Genomic DNA, 15,497 nt, shown 5'->3' with positions numbered 1-15,497 from the left:
GTGTCTTGCATCCTGTTGGTAAAGCATGCCAGGTGGTGTATGCTGGCTCTGCAGTGGGGCCTGAAGTTCCAATGGGCACAGCATTGAAGAAATCTCATGACATGGTCCAGATCTCAGAAGAAAGAGATCTGCAGTGGTGGTTAACTAACCGCTATTGGGTCAATGGCAGACCCTTCTGTATTCCTCAACCAGATTTCACAGTCATGTCCGATGCGTCACTTGTGGGATGGGGCGGCCATCTGGGAGAGGTAGAGATTAGGGGACACTGGTCTCTGGCAGAGGCGGGGCTCCACATTATTTTGTTGGAGCTCCAGTCGATTCGATTGCATTGAAGGCATTTCTTTGCTCTCTAAAGAGAAAGCTGGTGCAAGAGTTCACGGACAAAACCACCTTCATATGGTACTGCATCAAGCAGGGTGGGGTGGGTTGGGTTCATGGACACTTTGTCGAGAGGCCCTGCGTCTCTGGACATGGCTAGAAAACAGGGCTTGGCCCTGGTGGTTCAACACCTAGCAAGTTCTCTGAATGCCATGGCGGACAAACTCAGCCATTGATGCCTAGTGGACCACCAATGGCATCTCTGGTCAGAGGTGGTGCAAGGACTCTCTCAGCAGTGGGGAGAACTTTGGTTAGATTTGTTCACCTCTGAAGAGAATGTGCAGAGTCAGCAGTACTGTGCGCTGGAGTTTCCAAGGCGGCCCTCGCTCAGCGACACCTTTGGTCAGGAGTAAAGCTCAGGCCTTCTGTACGCCTTCCTGCCCATCCCACTCCTGCCCAGGGTTCTGAAGAAAATCAAGAGCGACGGGCCGAAGTCATCCTTGTGGCTTCAGACTGGGCAAGGAGAGTCTGGTAACCAGAGCTTCTGAGAATGAGCATTGATCCTCCAATCAGGCTGCCTCTTCAGGAGGATCTTCTGTCTCAGCAGCATGGGAGGGTTCTCCACCCGAAGCTGTCAACTCTGCGCCTCCATGCGTGGAGAATGAGTGGTGACAGTCAATAGCTTTTGACCTTTCTCCAGAAGTCTGTAATGTTGTCTGGCAGCCAGGCTGCCCTCCACTAAGATGGTATATACCTGCCGTTGGCAGAGGTTTGTATTATACTGAACAGAAAGGTCTATTTATCCTCTTTCTGCTTCTCTTTCTCCTGTCCTGTTATTCATTCTAACCCTTGCCCAGAAAAGCTCTGCTTTGGGAACTCTCAAGGGTTATCTCTTTGCTCTGTCTGCTAACCCTCTCTCTTCAAGTCTCCTGTTGTACATAGATTTCTAAAAGGGCTTGCTCACCTGTTTCCACCTATGGCCTTTGTTATGCCTTAGTGGGACCTTCATATGGTCCTCACCTATTTGATGTGCGCTCCCTTTGAACCTTTACACAATTGTCCCCTTTGGCTGTTGACCATCAAAACAGCCTTCTTGGTGGCGATTACATTGCCCCAGAGGGTGAATTAGCTGCAGGCATTATCTTGCTCACCTCCTTATCTTATGTCCTTTCCAGACAAGGTGGTGCTTCGCACCGAGCATCCTTTTTACCAAAGGTTGTGACCCCTTTCCATCTGGGTCAGTCCAACATGTTGCCCACCTTCTTTGCTTCCACGCATCCTTCTAAGGAAGAGTTGTGTCTCCATCAGCTGGTCCCAAAAAGAACGTTGTTGTTCTACCTTGACCGCACAAATGACTTCCGGGTGGATGACCAACTCTTTGTGGGGTACGTGGGAGTGAAGAAGGGAAGGCAGGGCAGAAAAGGACCATCTCTCACTCTCTGCATCAATATCTGTTATGCCTTGGCACAGAAGCAGCCCCCTGAGGGATTAAGGGCTCTTTCCACCAGGGGAAATGCTGCAACTTCGGCCTTAGCTCGGGATGTCCCAGTCCAAGACATCTGTCAAGCGACAACGTGGCATTATTGCACACATTTGCAAAACACTACTGCCTGGATGGTCAGGTCCGCAGAGACTGGCATTTTGCCCACTCGATCCTACAGGACTTTCTAATTTAAGGTATTGGTCCGCACCCACCGCTAGGCTGGTATGGCGTGGGTATCTAATTCAAAGGTAAGGAATCTGCAACTAGAAGTCTCTATCAAATGAACAAGTTACCTACCTTCCGTCACACGTTATCTGGTAGAAACTCTATCTAGCTGTAGATTACTTACAGCCCCACCCATGCCTCCCTGCTTTGCAGACTAATATTGTAGGGCTAGGGTTACTCCCCTTTTCAGGACTATGTCAGTTACTTCGTGGCTCTGCACTTCTGGCATGGAAAACACAAAAAGTACTTACGTCTGCGTGCCTGCATGGCGCCTATATAGGCACCGTGAGGTCACAACCTTCACTACCCAGGCAGAGCCGAATGGAGCCACCCTATGCTGTGTGCAAGGGTATTGCTCAGCAAAGGTTTCCGGATCCAGTCTGACACCTGCGAAATTCAAAGGTAAGGAATCTGCAGCTAGATAGTCTCTATCAGATATTGCGTTACCGAAGGTAAGTAACTTGTTCTTCAGGTATTGCAGTCTAATGAGCAAAACAAGCCTAGAATGCCATAAGGGTATCACACAACATTCAAGGCCTGAAAACAATTACCTAAATGGAGGTGGTCATCGTAATTGTTATTCTAATTTTCCTACCAAGAGGTGACTTTATTTTTACTGCCAATCAAATGTAAGGACCTAGAGGGTCTGGTTAATCTCCTCCAACATGTCCCTTGCAGTGCTGTTTTAGGGGGTAGCCGTTACTGATCATTCCTTTACGTTCTTCTCCCTGCATTAGCAGCCATCAGAAAGAAGCTACCAAATGCCTTTGAATCATCAGAGAGCGAGTGACTGGCAGAAGAGTCGTCCTTGCTCTAGAGACACAGAGTCCTGCACCCTCATCTGAGCCCACTCACAAGGAGCTGAATGTAAACGTCATTGCAATGTATTAGCCCTTCTCTTGGGACTCTAGTGTGGAAAAGAAGAGATGAACCTTCCAACTTTTAATGTGCAGTGCAGTAAGGGTTAGGGTTTTTACGTTGTTCGGTGTACAAAGACTGTGTCTTTACAGTTGGGATGGACTTCTAGAGTGGTTGTGCTCTAGAATGCATCTCAGCGGGTACATCTCCAGTGGCTGTGACCACTTTAATTTGCGGTTATTTGACCACTACCATTACTCACACATTATGAGAAGGCATGATGGGCAACATTCATGGCACCCACACAGGGAAACTCCTTAAAATCCTACATCATTGGGTGGTATTGTAAATGTGATTGCACCTATTAATACAACTCTTCTAGGAGATAGATAGGAGTAGGTGGGCAGGCAGGAATGGAAGTTTTCCTCATAGGTTGTGGGCCTCTGGGCCTGAGTAACTTAATGCGAGGGCACAGTGCGCCTTGAGTATTCATCGGAAACTATATTAGAATCACTTCAGTGGGAAGGGCCGCTGTCGTGTACACGCAATAGTTTTCACCGTATTATGGGTACCGTGTCCAGCACTAATCATCCTACAGTCACCAGGGCACTACAAAGTGCGGCCAGGAACGGAGTATCGATCTATCCAGTTGGGTCCTGCTGTGGTGTCCTACAGAGTAGCCAGGAAGCAGGGGGGCAAACAAAGATTCCCGAGTCAGGTGATATAAGCTATTTCAGGTGTGAGGGCGGCCTAAATTGTGTTAGCTAAATGAGTCTGGGCAAATGTATGTTATCTTGTGCTTGCAAAAAATAATGTGTTTGCTATTTAAAAAAAATCTGCATGCTATGTGCCACTTGCATGCATTTACACTACAGAGAGTGAAGGGTGGAATCGTTGGTAGACAAAAGAGGAGGCAGAGAACCAAGAATTATGATCGCTGTCCTTGGCCTATCAGCAACCATTCTACAGTTGCCCCCGGAATTTCCCTAAAATTATATAGAGTGTACTACTATCATTGTATTTATTTATTTTTAAATGTATTTTAATCCCATTTAAAGTCAAGTCCTGGGTAAATGCTGTCCTTTCCTTAATATCTCAGTTTTTAAAAAATGCATTTAAAATCACTTTAATTCTGAATTTAGCCCATACTAGATGTGTAACATTTAGAAACCCGCAACTGAGTTCACAAACGGAGCCTTCTGCCGTTCTCTTCTAGTGCAGTACTGTTTGACACCGCACATCAGAAGAAGATAGTTGTAGTACTCAAAGCGAGGATATGTGTCCAAACATTTCTGGCTGATATGTATTGAGCTAAAATGGCAATCTGTGATCCATTTAGGAGAAGGATTTTAACAGTCTCTGAAGTGGTCTGAGCTGTCCTCCTACAGTTGGCGGTTGCCACCCAGTTTGGAGTGGACTGGGTGTGACTGGAAGTCCACCTGAACTTAAGGTGTTTTATCAGGTAGGCTGTTGCTCACCTGTGTGTCTTGAAATTTAGTTGAACTGTGGAGAGGCAGATATCTGACCTACTTCTACAGTTTGTACCACCATTTGAGGTTGAGGCTGGGCAACACTGATAACTGCAGATATTGGAACATCCACTCTTGCCAGTGGAGATCTGAATGACCAAGACGGTTTTGCTGCACAATGTTCAGACCAGATCAAGCCGTATAGCGGCAGAAGAACCCTTTGCCAACTGAGGGCTTACTCTACACTTTCCCCTTGCTGTAAACATAGTGCCTCTACATTGTTTTGTAAAGCTAATCCCGTCAAAGAGAGGGCACTGATTCTGCGATCCAGATCACAGAGAAAACTAATCTACCTGGGGGTAAACTTTACCAGGACATTTGGTATTTGCCCAAATAATGTTCAGTAACAAGCAGAGGGCTGATTTCAGCCTTGGTTTCAGAGTCTTATTAGCCCCTCTGTGGCCATCTATGTATGGAAGAGTCCATGCCAGGCACTCACAGTGTGAACATAATCTGAAAAGTTGTTAACTCGTGTTTTCAACAGTTATAGCCAAAAGGAAGGCGACGACAACTCCTACTTTGCTGGCCCTTGGTAATACAAGTAAAGCCTTTTTTATTGTTGAACAATTATCTGATTAAACCTGTTGGAGCTTTTAATGATGAAATAGCAAATACTGAACAACGTCTGAATGTAGCAACAACTGCTTGAGTATTTACTGACTCAAATGCAGATGTTTTAGTTGCGGTGGTGTAGGTTCATGGGGATCATACTTTATGCTCAAAAATCTCCCCAGACCCAGCTGACAGGAGTGATCACTTGCCTGAGGTTCATCAAAGACGTGATGATGGTTTTTTACTCCTTAATTATCATTCTGTATCTATTTATGTTAATTTATTTGGGGACACATTGCTGGAGAAAATGAAATACCTCCTAGATTCATCCCTCAAGTAAATAAAGAGCAGATTAACTTCCGTTAAAACTCTTGTCGTTTCCAAAGCCAAGAAGTTTGTTGTATGTGATGTTGGTGATTGACCTCCACCTCACAGACTGCCTTGTATAAAATGGATTTGAAAAATGTTCCCCTGTTATGTGAGCGGCAATCGGAGGACCCTATGCTGCTAAAGGTTAAGACAATACACTGACTTCAATATCTTTTCAGAGGTACATTTATTTCTCTAATGATGTTTTATTTACTAAATGGGTGTCCCCACTAGATGGGTGTCAGTCACTCCAAAAATTGCAAAATTGTAAAGGGAGCTGCATTCTTATTAATTTAAATAAACAAATTGTCCTGGGGGAATTGTTTTTTTAGCATACCCCATGAAAGCACTTGGGGAGAAAGATTTGTGTTGTTCCCTTGGGGTTCTTTTATAAACCGCCAGTGCCTCAAAATCCTTATCTTAAAATATATAAGACTAGACACCATGGAACTGAAATCTCAATACCATCATCGAAAAGATTTCTGCCCCTAACCTCCTTAGATGGCAACAGCTGATTTATGACTAATAATGTCTGAAATTCAAATATATTGCAGCCCGCACGTTTATCTGGGAGTCTGACAAAACCTGTTTTCTTCTTTTCCATTGTATGTAATCCAGTTTCTGCTTATGCTTATGCTACTTTTAAAATCTATACTTAAATGCTGGAGAAACATCTGATTGGCCTTAAACAGGACACTCCAAAAACTGGCACCTAAGATATGCTGGCCATCCTTTATGCAGAGGATGCTGTACTTATGCCAAGAACAGTGATCATTCATTTGTTAAGTTCATAGAGGACCTGAATTTAGTAATTAATTTTACCAAGATTCATGTTCTGACCTTGGAGCCCAAGAGAATCATGTCAAGAGACTTGATCATGCAAAATCATAAATCGGTATTGTCAGGACTTTTAGTTATCTTGGCTTAGTCTTTGATAATTATGGAACATGAAATGGGTTATTGAAAACTAGGAAACTTCAATTTTTACAATCTCAAGTGCAGTTTCAAATTTTGGAAAAGAATTGGGTACTAACCAATTAATTGTTTGGCTGATATTTTTTTAACAGCAAATGCATTTCTTAAATTAGCTACAGTGCAGGTATTTTAGAATACATTAATTTTATCAGCCTATAGATTGTTGAAAATAGTTTCTATAAGACGTTATTGGGCCTGCCCCCACGGATGTCTCCCTTTGCTTGTCATGAACATCTGGATCGTAAATATGTGGCCGATTGCCTTTCCATAGTTCACTTGTTATTATAGGGTTTGGTCTGGAATATCCCAGCAATTGAAATTATTTCGAAAATCCTTCAGGATGGTTTATAGTTTGATGGTGCCATTACAATTCAATGATTTCATTATATCAGGACACTTTGCATCAAATAGTCTGTTTATATACATATCCATGGTTGATTTACCACCAGGATAAGCTTTGGGTAAGGAATTAAATAGATTTACATTTTACCACAGGTGAACTATGCCACTAATACTTGTCCATGTGACAATTATCTATGCATACACCTAGGCACTTTTTATTTTGTTCCTTTGTTGAGATCATGTGATTTCACAAGTTGTAGACCTGTATTTCTCTATTTACAACTTTTAGACCGACCTACTATATGTGTAAATTAACTTTTTGTTTAGCTCCTGCTAATAAACAAAAGAATTTACTAGCTAGATATTGGTGATTTTATTGCAGTTTGGGTTGCTGGTTATATGGTTATGCTGTTTTTAACCATTAAACGTTCTGTTACTTACTAGTCTCTGAAATGTGTTGTTTTATTTTTTCATTGAAGAGACATTTTACCACAGGTGAACTATGCCACTAATACTTGTCCATGTGACAATTATCTATGCATACACCTAGGCACTTTTTATTTTGTTCCTTTGTTGAGATCATGTGATTTCACAAGTTGTAGACCTGTATTTCTCTATTTACAACTTTTAGACCGACCTACTATATGTTTAAATTAACTTTTTGTTTAGCTCCTGCTAATAAACAAAAGAATTTACTAACTAGATATTGGTGATTTTATTGCTGTTTGGGTTGCTGGTTATATGGTTATGCTGTTTTTAACCATTAAACGTTCTGTTACTTACTAGTCTCTGAAATGTGTTGTTTTATTTTTTCATTGAAGAGACATTTGATTTCAATAATTTTGCAGGAGCAAATCTGTCTTTTAGTTTTAGAATGTGGATCAGGGCCAGTGCTGATATCACTAAAGGAGAAGGGCTTGCCAGGTACGCTGGAGAACAACCAGGTGTAACTTGTGTATGTCTTGCCACAGTGTTGAATTTGATGTGATTGTGGAGAACAAACCCATGTAGGCACTTTCAAAGTGCGTTTTCCGTGTCCATTTTCTTTGTTTTCATGCAAATTCTAAATACTTAATATTATATTTTTTGAGGTGATTTCTTTCTTTCTATGGGACGCCTAAAATTGAGGTTTGCTTGTTGCCATAATTTTGCCTTGTTTGTGATCTGTTGATAGACTTAAGAAAAAGTAACTTGTTTCGTTATGTCATAAATATACCATGATTGCTTTGCCACATCATAAAATGCCGTGGTACTACGTTACATAATTGCTAGCTATGTTTAAGGTATTTTTGATGGGTGGCATATTATGTGATCGTTCTTTAAAGCATTCATCTTGACCCACCCGGTGGGGGTGCACAAAACATAGCTAGGCTAATGTGGTGGTGCACCAAGCATGCAATAATCAGAAAAGCTCCAAGAATTGTTACCGAGTGCAAAGCCCATACAAAAGGCAACATCCGCAATGGCATAGACACTCCCATAGACTGAAACATGGCGCAAGTCCACCAGGTAACCCATGATTGGCATCATTGAGGAATCCACCATACCTGTTAAGAGAAAACAAAAAAAAACAGAAGTGCATCCATGTAGCTACCGAAAATAGGAAACAGGTCTGCCAGTTGCTGTGCCCACTGCATGGCACCATGATTAGGTAGAGTCTTTCCTTATTTATATCTCCTCAGCAACATTTATAACATGTTATAAACGGGAACAGCAAAATCGAAAAGAGTGAATACTTAACATTCAGTTCAGAATATATACATACTTTAAAACAATTAATGATGAAAAAGTAAGATAATTGTTCACAACAGTTTAAAATATGGCTCATGTGGTCAGGGCAATTCTAGTTTTTACTTCTACGGAGTATCACAAGAAACCAGTGATGAGTGTTTCTCACCCACAGGAAACAGATCACCTTCAGATCAAGGAAATCTGTCAGCAAGAGTTCAAACAAATTCCATCCTTCATAAATCCAAGTCTTAAAGGGAAACGCCCTCTGTATATATGACACCTTTTTAGTTTTCGCTCAGTGCATTAAGTAAAGCTGTTACATGTGCACATTGTTGTGAGACAGTGTAGCATTGCTTGCTTTATTTTTATAAAACAAATGTAGGAAAATGTCTTGTTTTTAGTTTTCTTTCTTCCATTGGGAGATTTTTATGAACATCTCTAAGCTCTCTTTGGATTGAGAAAAACAAAAAGAGTGATGTTTGTGACCATACCGTATATGCCCCTGCTTGTACTGGCAAAAGTGAGCCAAAAACTAAGTACTGGAATGCAGTCAACAGTAGTTACCAGTGGCTGAGAACACTTTAAGTGTTGTACCCATCACATTTTGTGCACACTTTGCTCAAAGGGCATTCTCTTTGTAAACTTTATATGAAAGAAATTCATTAAGTAAAGCATCTGGAAAATATATAAGTTCCGCGGCAATGGCATGGTGGGGTTTTTTCAAAACGTTCGGCTATCTGTTTAACTGACAATGCAAAATCAACTTAGATGATTATACTTGACTTACATGATAAATATCTCATACTATAATTATTTTGGTCTTTATTTGCCTGAATATCACCAGACTGTAGCTTGACAGTGAATTGAGCCAACAGCTCCTTGAACTGAATAATGGTGAAATTTGTTTTTTCGTTTATATTTATGTGCCAGACATTTAAACATTTATATGCAAATAAAGCACACAATATAAATAGAAATAGACAAGAATAACCTACTATATGATCACAGTTTTACTTCAGTCATTTTGACCAATACAATAACATTTTCAAACTGTATAGAACACATTCATACAAACCCCTACTAAAGCTTTTCTAATTATATTTTTACTGCTTCCCAACCTTCATACACTTTGCTTGCTCTTACCCTGATAATTTTCCTCAGTCATTCTTAGACTGGAGGTAGAGTAATGGTGGAAGGCTAAAGTTGGGTACTACGCAATTAAATCTTTTGACTAAAACATACTACCCTTGATAGTTGATTGTTCGACAGAAAGAATATAATGGTAGTCATAGAAGGATACAGTATTACATAGTCATTACAGTGTCTTATTTTTGTTACTCATGTTTTAAACTACAAGTATATGAAGTACCAACTGCGACTATTAATTTAGATATTTTTTCTATAAAAAATAGAGCATTCATGTCAGTCACTTTTAGAGGAATTGTGAACTACTGAGCATTGTGATAAATGGTCCAGAGACCATGATGCACTGGTGTTGCAGAACAAAGGTGAAGCTGATAAGAATTGCGGATTAAGGAAAACAATAGGCGGAATGGGTGGGCCTAGCCGTACCAGCTCGTCATCCAAAGTTCCCTATAGTTTACCACAGTCTGGTAGGAGATGTCCATATGGTAAAATATTGGGAAAATGTAAAAAGATTATAAACTTGGAAATGGTTTGTAAAAATATTTTTATGTTAAATATTAATGTAATTTTATCTCACATATTTATTTTAAATGTAGAATGAAACACAAAAAATTATACAGAACTATTAACTTCATTTTCAATTAAATCTGTAATCAATGTAAACATATTACATTTAATTAAAGTATTTTTCTGAAGTTTAAATTACACAATAAATTCCCACCAAAAGTAAACAAATATTTTTTATGCATTGATAAACATCAAAAGTGATGTATAGAATTTAATAATGGTAGTTTAATTGTATTTAAAAAAGTTATTGTTACATTAATTAAGTTCAAAAAAGGTTATTAAAATATTTTACAGTGAAATAATAAATATGTACTATTTAAATAGGTTTTAACATTAAATTAAAATTATTATACTTCTTAATATGTTCAATAAATTAATGTATTTTAACTAGGCCTGGGCTGTAAATTCCGCTCCGTTCGCGGAATTTGGGAATTTGGGTAATTTCGCGTTCCGCGGGGGAACGTGAAATTACCCAAAATTCTGCATTCCGCAACTTCGTGAAATTGTTTGTTTGTTCGCGTTCTCAAATGCGTGTTCGCAAGATATTTCCCCCCGAGCACGCAAACAGCTATTGCAAACAGTAAAAAAGCATCGCGAACAAGCAATTCCGGCGGTTCGCGGAATTTCTGCATGTTCGCTGAGATTTTTTACCATTTCGCGGAGATTTGCTTAACGCGATTACGCAAATTCCGCCCAATCCTAATTTTAACATTATGTCTAATGAGGTTCAAATTTAAATCTTTACCTTGATTATTTTCTATGGGAAGGTGTTGTTGCATCAGTGGTTCTGAGCTTACTACTGTTTTTTTTCAGTAGTAACTTGACCTCGTACGTTTGTCTCCACTTCCTTTTTCAAGCGATGGAGACAAGAAAGTCTACACTTTTGAGTAAATTTGTACTTTGAATTTGCGAATAGGCCGCAGTAGTAAAGTTACTCAAAAGAGTAAGCGTAGGATATATGTGGAAATGACTCACTAGTGCAAGTTAGCTTTCTGAATAGCCCCAAAATGTCTGAAGGTCTATAGGACAATTGTGTCAGTTTTAATTAAAAAAAAAAAGTTTTACTTGGTAGAACATTGCTCCACTATGGTTTACTACTTACCAATTGCAAATCCAACGCCAAAATTTGGAACTATCAGCCCGTAGATGTTTTTGGCAAATGGTACCTGCATCATATCAACGATATAAAAACAAAGAAAACATAAATAAAATACCAGACAATACAGAGATGCGTTTGTGATTACAGATTTATACTTTAGCAGTAAGGCATCCCAGGGATATGGTTACTGTGCAGAAGCCCTGCAGTGTCATTTTTATGGTGATCACCTCCCTTCAGTTCATTATGGACGTTGTTTCCAGTCCTGAGCTTTATTGTGATACACTAATGCATTCTGGGTGTTGTAGTCTTGTTTTGCTTCAACTGAACTAATTAGACTAAATCATCTGAGCTCAATGATTTGGAGGTTGACATTTCAGCACTGGCAACAGTGTCTATAATGGTGTGGAGAGAGGTGGCCACACCAGTCATTTGAAAATTGCCTGCCTCATCGGGCTGTCAAGGGTATGGGATCCCTCAACTGCTTGCCCCTTATACCCAGCATGCTCAGCAGAACTGTGCAAAACATAAGCGTTTCCTCAGTGGTTTAAACTGAGTTCAGGGTATTATTACTTAAAAGTCTGTTTTCCCTTACAACATAATTATGCTTTGGAAATCATGTATTTTGGAAGCAAATCTTTTATTGCCAACTGGCCCTCAGTTCTCCCTGGAGAGTAATGTTTGTCTTTCAGCGTTTGTATTTTAAATATTTATGTTTATAGATTAAGATAGCAAAGGGGAGACTGCTGTGCTCGTTGCATGTACTGTCTGTCCTCTAGCATCCTCTCTGGTCAGTGCACTTTTTGTCAGGCAATGAGAACTTAAATCCTCAGAGCACAGCCTATGAAGATTTCCCTTCTAAGAACAGAGGTGGGTGAGCCACTGAAGGCCCAAATGAGTTTCAAGCCAGATGTCTGACTCAGGCTCAGCTCAAGGCCCTCTTTGACCCGCAAGCCCAAAATGAGCATTGTTCATGTGGCTTCTGCTTGAAACCTCCACTCTAACTTAATTCACCAAGAATTAAAGAAAAGGCATTAATCTTTCATGTAAAACAGCAGAGGTAAAGAGATACCCATCTAGTGGCTGAATGGCACAACAGGAAATCAGAAACCCCTGGATTTTTCCCACCTTCCCTGCTTGACCAAATTGTGTGATTCTTGGCAAATGTTTTATTTAGTTGTATTTTGTTTTCCTTATTACATTTTACAGCACTTTGAAATATGTGAGTTCCGAGAGTGTGCTAGAAAACTGACTCTTTTTAGTCTAATTTAAATATCCCAAAAATGTCCTCCATGTAAGAGTCTAGGCCACATATAGGGTGCATGTAATGCCTGCCAGCCTTAGACTTGTCTTCCCCTAAACCTTTTGCCACCTTACCTTCATTTTTGTGCTGAAATTTGTTTTTGTTGATCTTAGGACTCTGTGCACTTTACCACAGCTAACCAGTACTAAAGAGCTTGTGGTCACTCCCCTCAACATCATTTGATTTCCATACACCTACTTGTCATATTTAATTTACTTATAAGTCCCTTGTAGAGTAGTATACCATATACTCAGGGGCGGTAAATTAAATGCTACCAGTAAGCTTGCAGCACTTATTGTGCCACCCACTTAAGTAGCACCTTAAAACATGTCCCAGGCCTGCCTTTTCAGCCTGAATTCAGTTTATAACTGCCATGTGGACTTGACATTAAACACCCCTTGCCAAGTCTTAAACATCCTTTTTATTACATAAAAAGTCACCCCTAAGGTAGGTTGTAGGTAGCCTATAAGGCAGGGTGTGTGTATTTGAAAGGTCGGACATGTACTCTGATGTTTTGCATGTACTGATAGTGAAAAACACCTAAATTCGTTTTTCACTACTGTGAGGCTTACCCTTCCCATAGCATAACATTGAGATTCCTTATTGCATCTAATAGGCTATAATTTACATTTGGGAGCAGGTAGCCATATCATGTTTAGTAGCTCTGAAATTGTAATGATAAACCCTCTTTAATGGTAAAGGTGGGTTTTTCATGACAATTTTGAAAATACCACTTTTATAAATTTGGCATTTTTCTGACCATGGCGCTTTGTGCCTGCAGCCTGTCTTCTGTTACATGACTGGGTGTAGCTGACAGTTAAACTTTATGAATTTTTCCTAGAGAGTTACACAATAGAGGGACTGGGTCTGCTTCATTTGGCCATCTACTGGTAGGAGGAGGTGGAGGGGTGGAACTGGGCACAGCCCCACTTGCAACTGAATTGCTTGTGCACTTAACGCAAAGGGCCTAACAACCCCATATTGTCACTGCTGCCAGCCAGGAGCCAGGGCAGGAGAGTCAGGAAATTCAATGCACTTCAAAGAAGCTTTCTAGAAGCTTCTCCCACCTTCCAGAGGAAGGCCCCAGGTTATAAAAATAAGACCTTAAGACCCACTGTTCAGTACACTTCTGGACCTGTGGATACTCTGCCAGGAAGGAGGACTGCTGTGCTGCTAGGATGACTGCCACTCTGCTGGACTGCTGCTCTGAATTGCTACCCTGTTGTCCTGCTCTCTTCTGCCTGGGTACAAGGCCTGGATCTTCATCTGTTCTAGGTCCTCCAGAGTGACACACAACTGCTAGTTAACTGGCCTGCTGTTCAGAGCAACAGGGACATAAAATGCTTCCTCGATCTTGAACTCACACCTGGACCCAGCCTGAGTAAGTCTTGACCCTCCAGTTGGTGCCCTACTAGTCCTGGGCCCTTGGAAGGGGTGCTGAAGGTGACCTAAATTTGCACATGTTTTGAGAACCAGGAGGATACCGGGACCAACCTGCTCGCCCCTCTACTTGAGATGCATCGTCAATCAGATTGACTTTGTAACTTCTCCCGCTACATTCACCTCCTCAACAGCAAATCCTTTTCAGCTTTCCTTCTCCGAAGGGGCACTGGGCCTCGTGAAACTGTCCTGTGATTAAGCCCTCTGCAGGAGATTTTCAACTTCTATTTCTGAGACTAAGTCCAAAATCTTCACTGCGGCTTAGACCCAAGGCTGTCCGAAGACCACGATCCCTATTCAGACACCTCCTGCAGCCTTGCCCACTGAACTTTACCTTCTCAGAATATTTTTCTCAGAAATGTGTTTAAGTCACAAGGTAAGAGCTGACCAGGCCCAATCCATTTCTTGTATTCGAACCACGCTCCATGCAGTCGGCCATATTTTTCACCTTTGACCCAGTCTCACGTGACAAGATGTCCACAGTTGGCACACTGATCTCATAAGCACTAGTTTTTACTAAAAACGGTAAAAATTCATAACTGTTTTTATTGATGGGATTTTTGCCATTTTGGTGTCCAGTAATTTGTTTAAATTTACTGATTTTCTAAATCAGTGTGGGATTTTTCTGATGTGTTTTCACTTTATTACTGTTTGTGTACTGCATAAATGCTTTACACATTGCCTCTAAGTTAAGCCTGACTGCTTTTTGTTCCAAGCTATCCAGGGTTATGCACAGGTTAATTTAAAGACTTTTTGTGGTTCACCCTGCCAGGGACTATGGCTGTTGCTTGACCAGGCCTCACACCCCTGTCAACCAACAACCCAATTTCTCACAGTGCACATGACAATTGATTTCCATTTAAATTCATTAATGGCATTGTTGTCATGGTGGAGAGAGGTAGCATGAATATTTTTAAGTTCAAGTTTAAAAACTGTCACTTTTAATAAATGTCTCCATGCAGTGATGTAATCTAATGTATTAAATTAAATTGCTTTCATGTTGAAAAATGCACTTTTTAGAGTGTTGAAGAGTCTTCATCATATTTTTAGATGGTATTTTTTGCACAGTTAACTTGCCAAACATTTTCATATCTTGGTTTGTGCATGTTCTCTTAGAGCCCAGCAAGTCCCTCGGCTTGGCTCTAGCTTGGTTCTCCCTGTTATTTGGATGGCTCCTCTCGCCCTACAACCTTCAATTTAAGCTCTCGGAACAGGACACTTCCTCTTTAAAGAATCATCCTAACCCTGTAAAAAATATATACAGGGAGTGGTTGCACAAACCCATTGACCATTACTGCAGCACCCTTGAAATCCCTCCATTCAGATCTGACAGACAGTAGCCTGGTCAGTACCAGACTGTTGCTTGGGCTATAGTACCCGTCCGAGTGGGTCAGAAAGTGCAGCATATTGCAGCAGTGAAGGTACAATCACAAGAAAGAGGTCAGCCACAAGTTGCTAATGAATCTATGCCATAAATTCTTAACATTTTGACTTCTGTAGACCCCCCCCCCCACTAGTGGCAGCTCCTCTGCTAAGGTAGAGGAGTGTCGCCCCACTGCTATC

The 15,497-nt window shown here is 40.8% G+C and overlaps 1 protein-coding gene across 1 annotated transcript in view; it reads right to left on the bottom strand.

Moving 5' to 3' along the window:
- Positions 1–15,497, bottom strand: part of SLC18A2 (solute carrier family 18 member A2) — a 416,215-nt gene that overhangs the window by 55,958 nt on the left and 344,760 nt on the right. Inside the window, exons 12-13 of the mRNA XM_078641192.1 lie at positions 11,198–11,261; positions 8,079–8,198 (exon numbers count right to left, since the gene is read on the bottom strand). Of these exons, the coding sequence (XP_078497318.1) occupies positions 8,079–8,198; positions 11,198–11,261 (184 nt within the window). The remainder of the gene's footprint in view (positions 1–8,078; positions 8,199–11,197; positions 11,262–15,497) is intronic.

Source organism: Lissotriton helveticus, chromosome 5_1 (genome assembly GCF_964261635.1).
Source record: "Lissotriton helveticus chromosome 5_1, aLisHel1.1, whole genome shotgun sequence".
Classification (NCBI taxonomy): Eukaryota; Metazoa; Chordata; class Amphibia; order Caudata; family Salamandridae; genus Lissotriton; species Lissotriton helveticus.
Note: the sequence above shows the minus strand (reverse complement) of the source record. Positions and strands in the feature narration are given on the sequence as shown.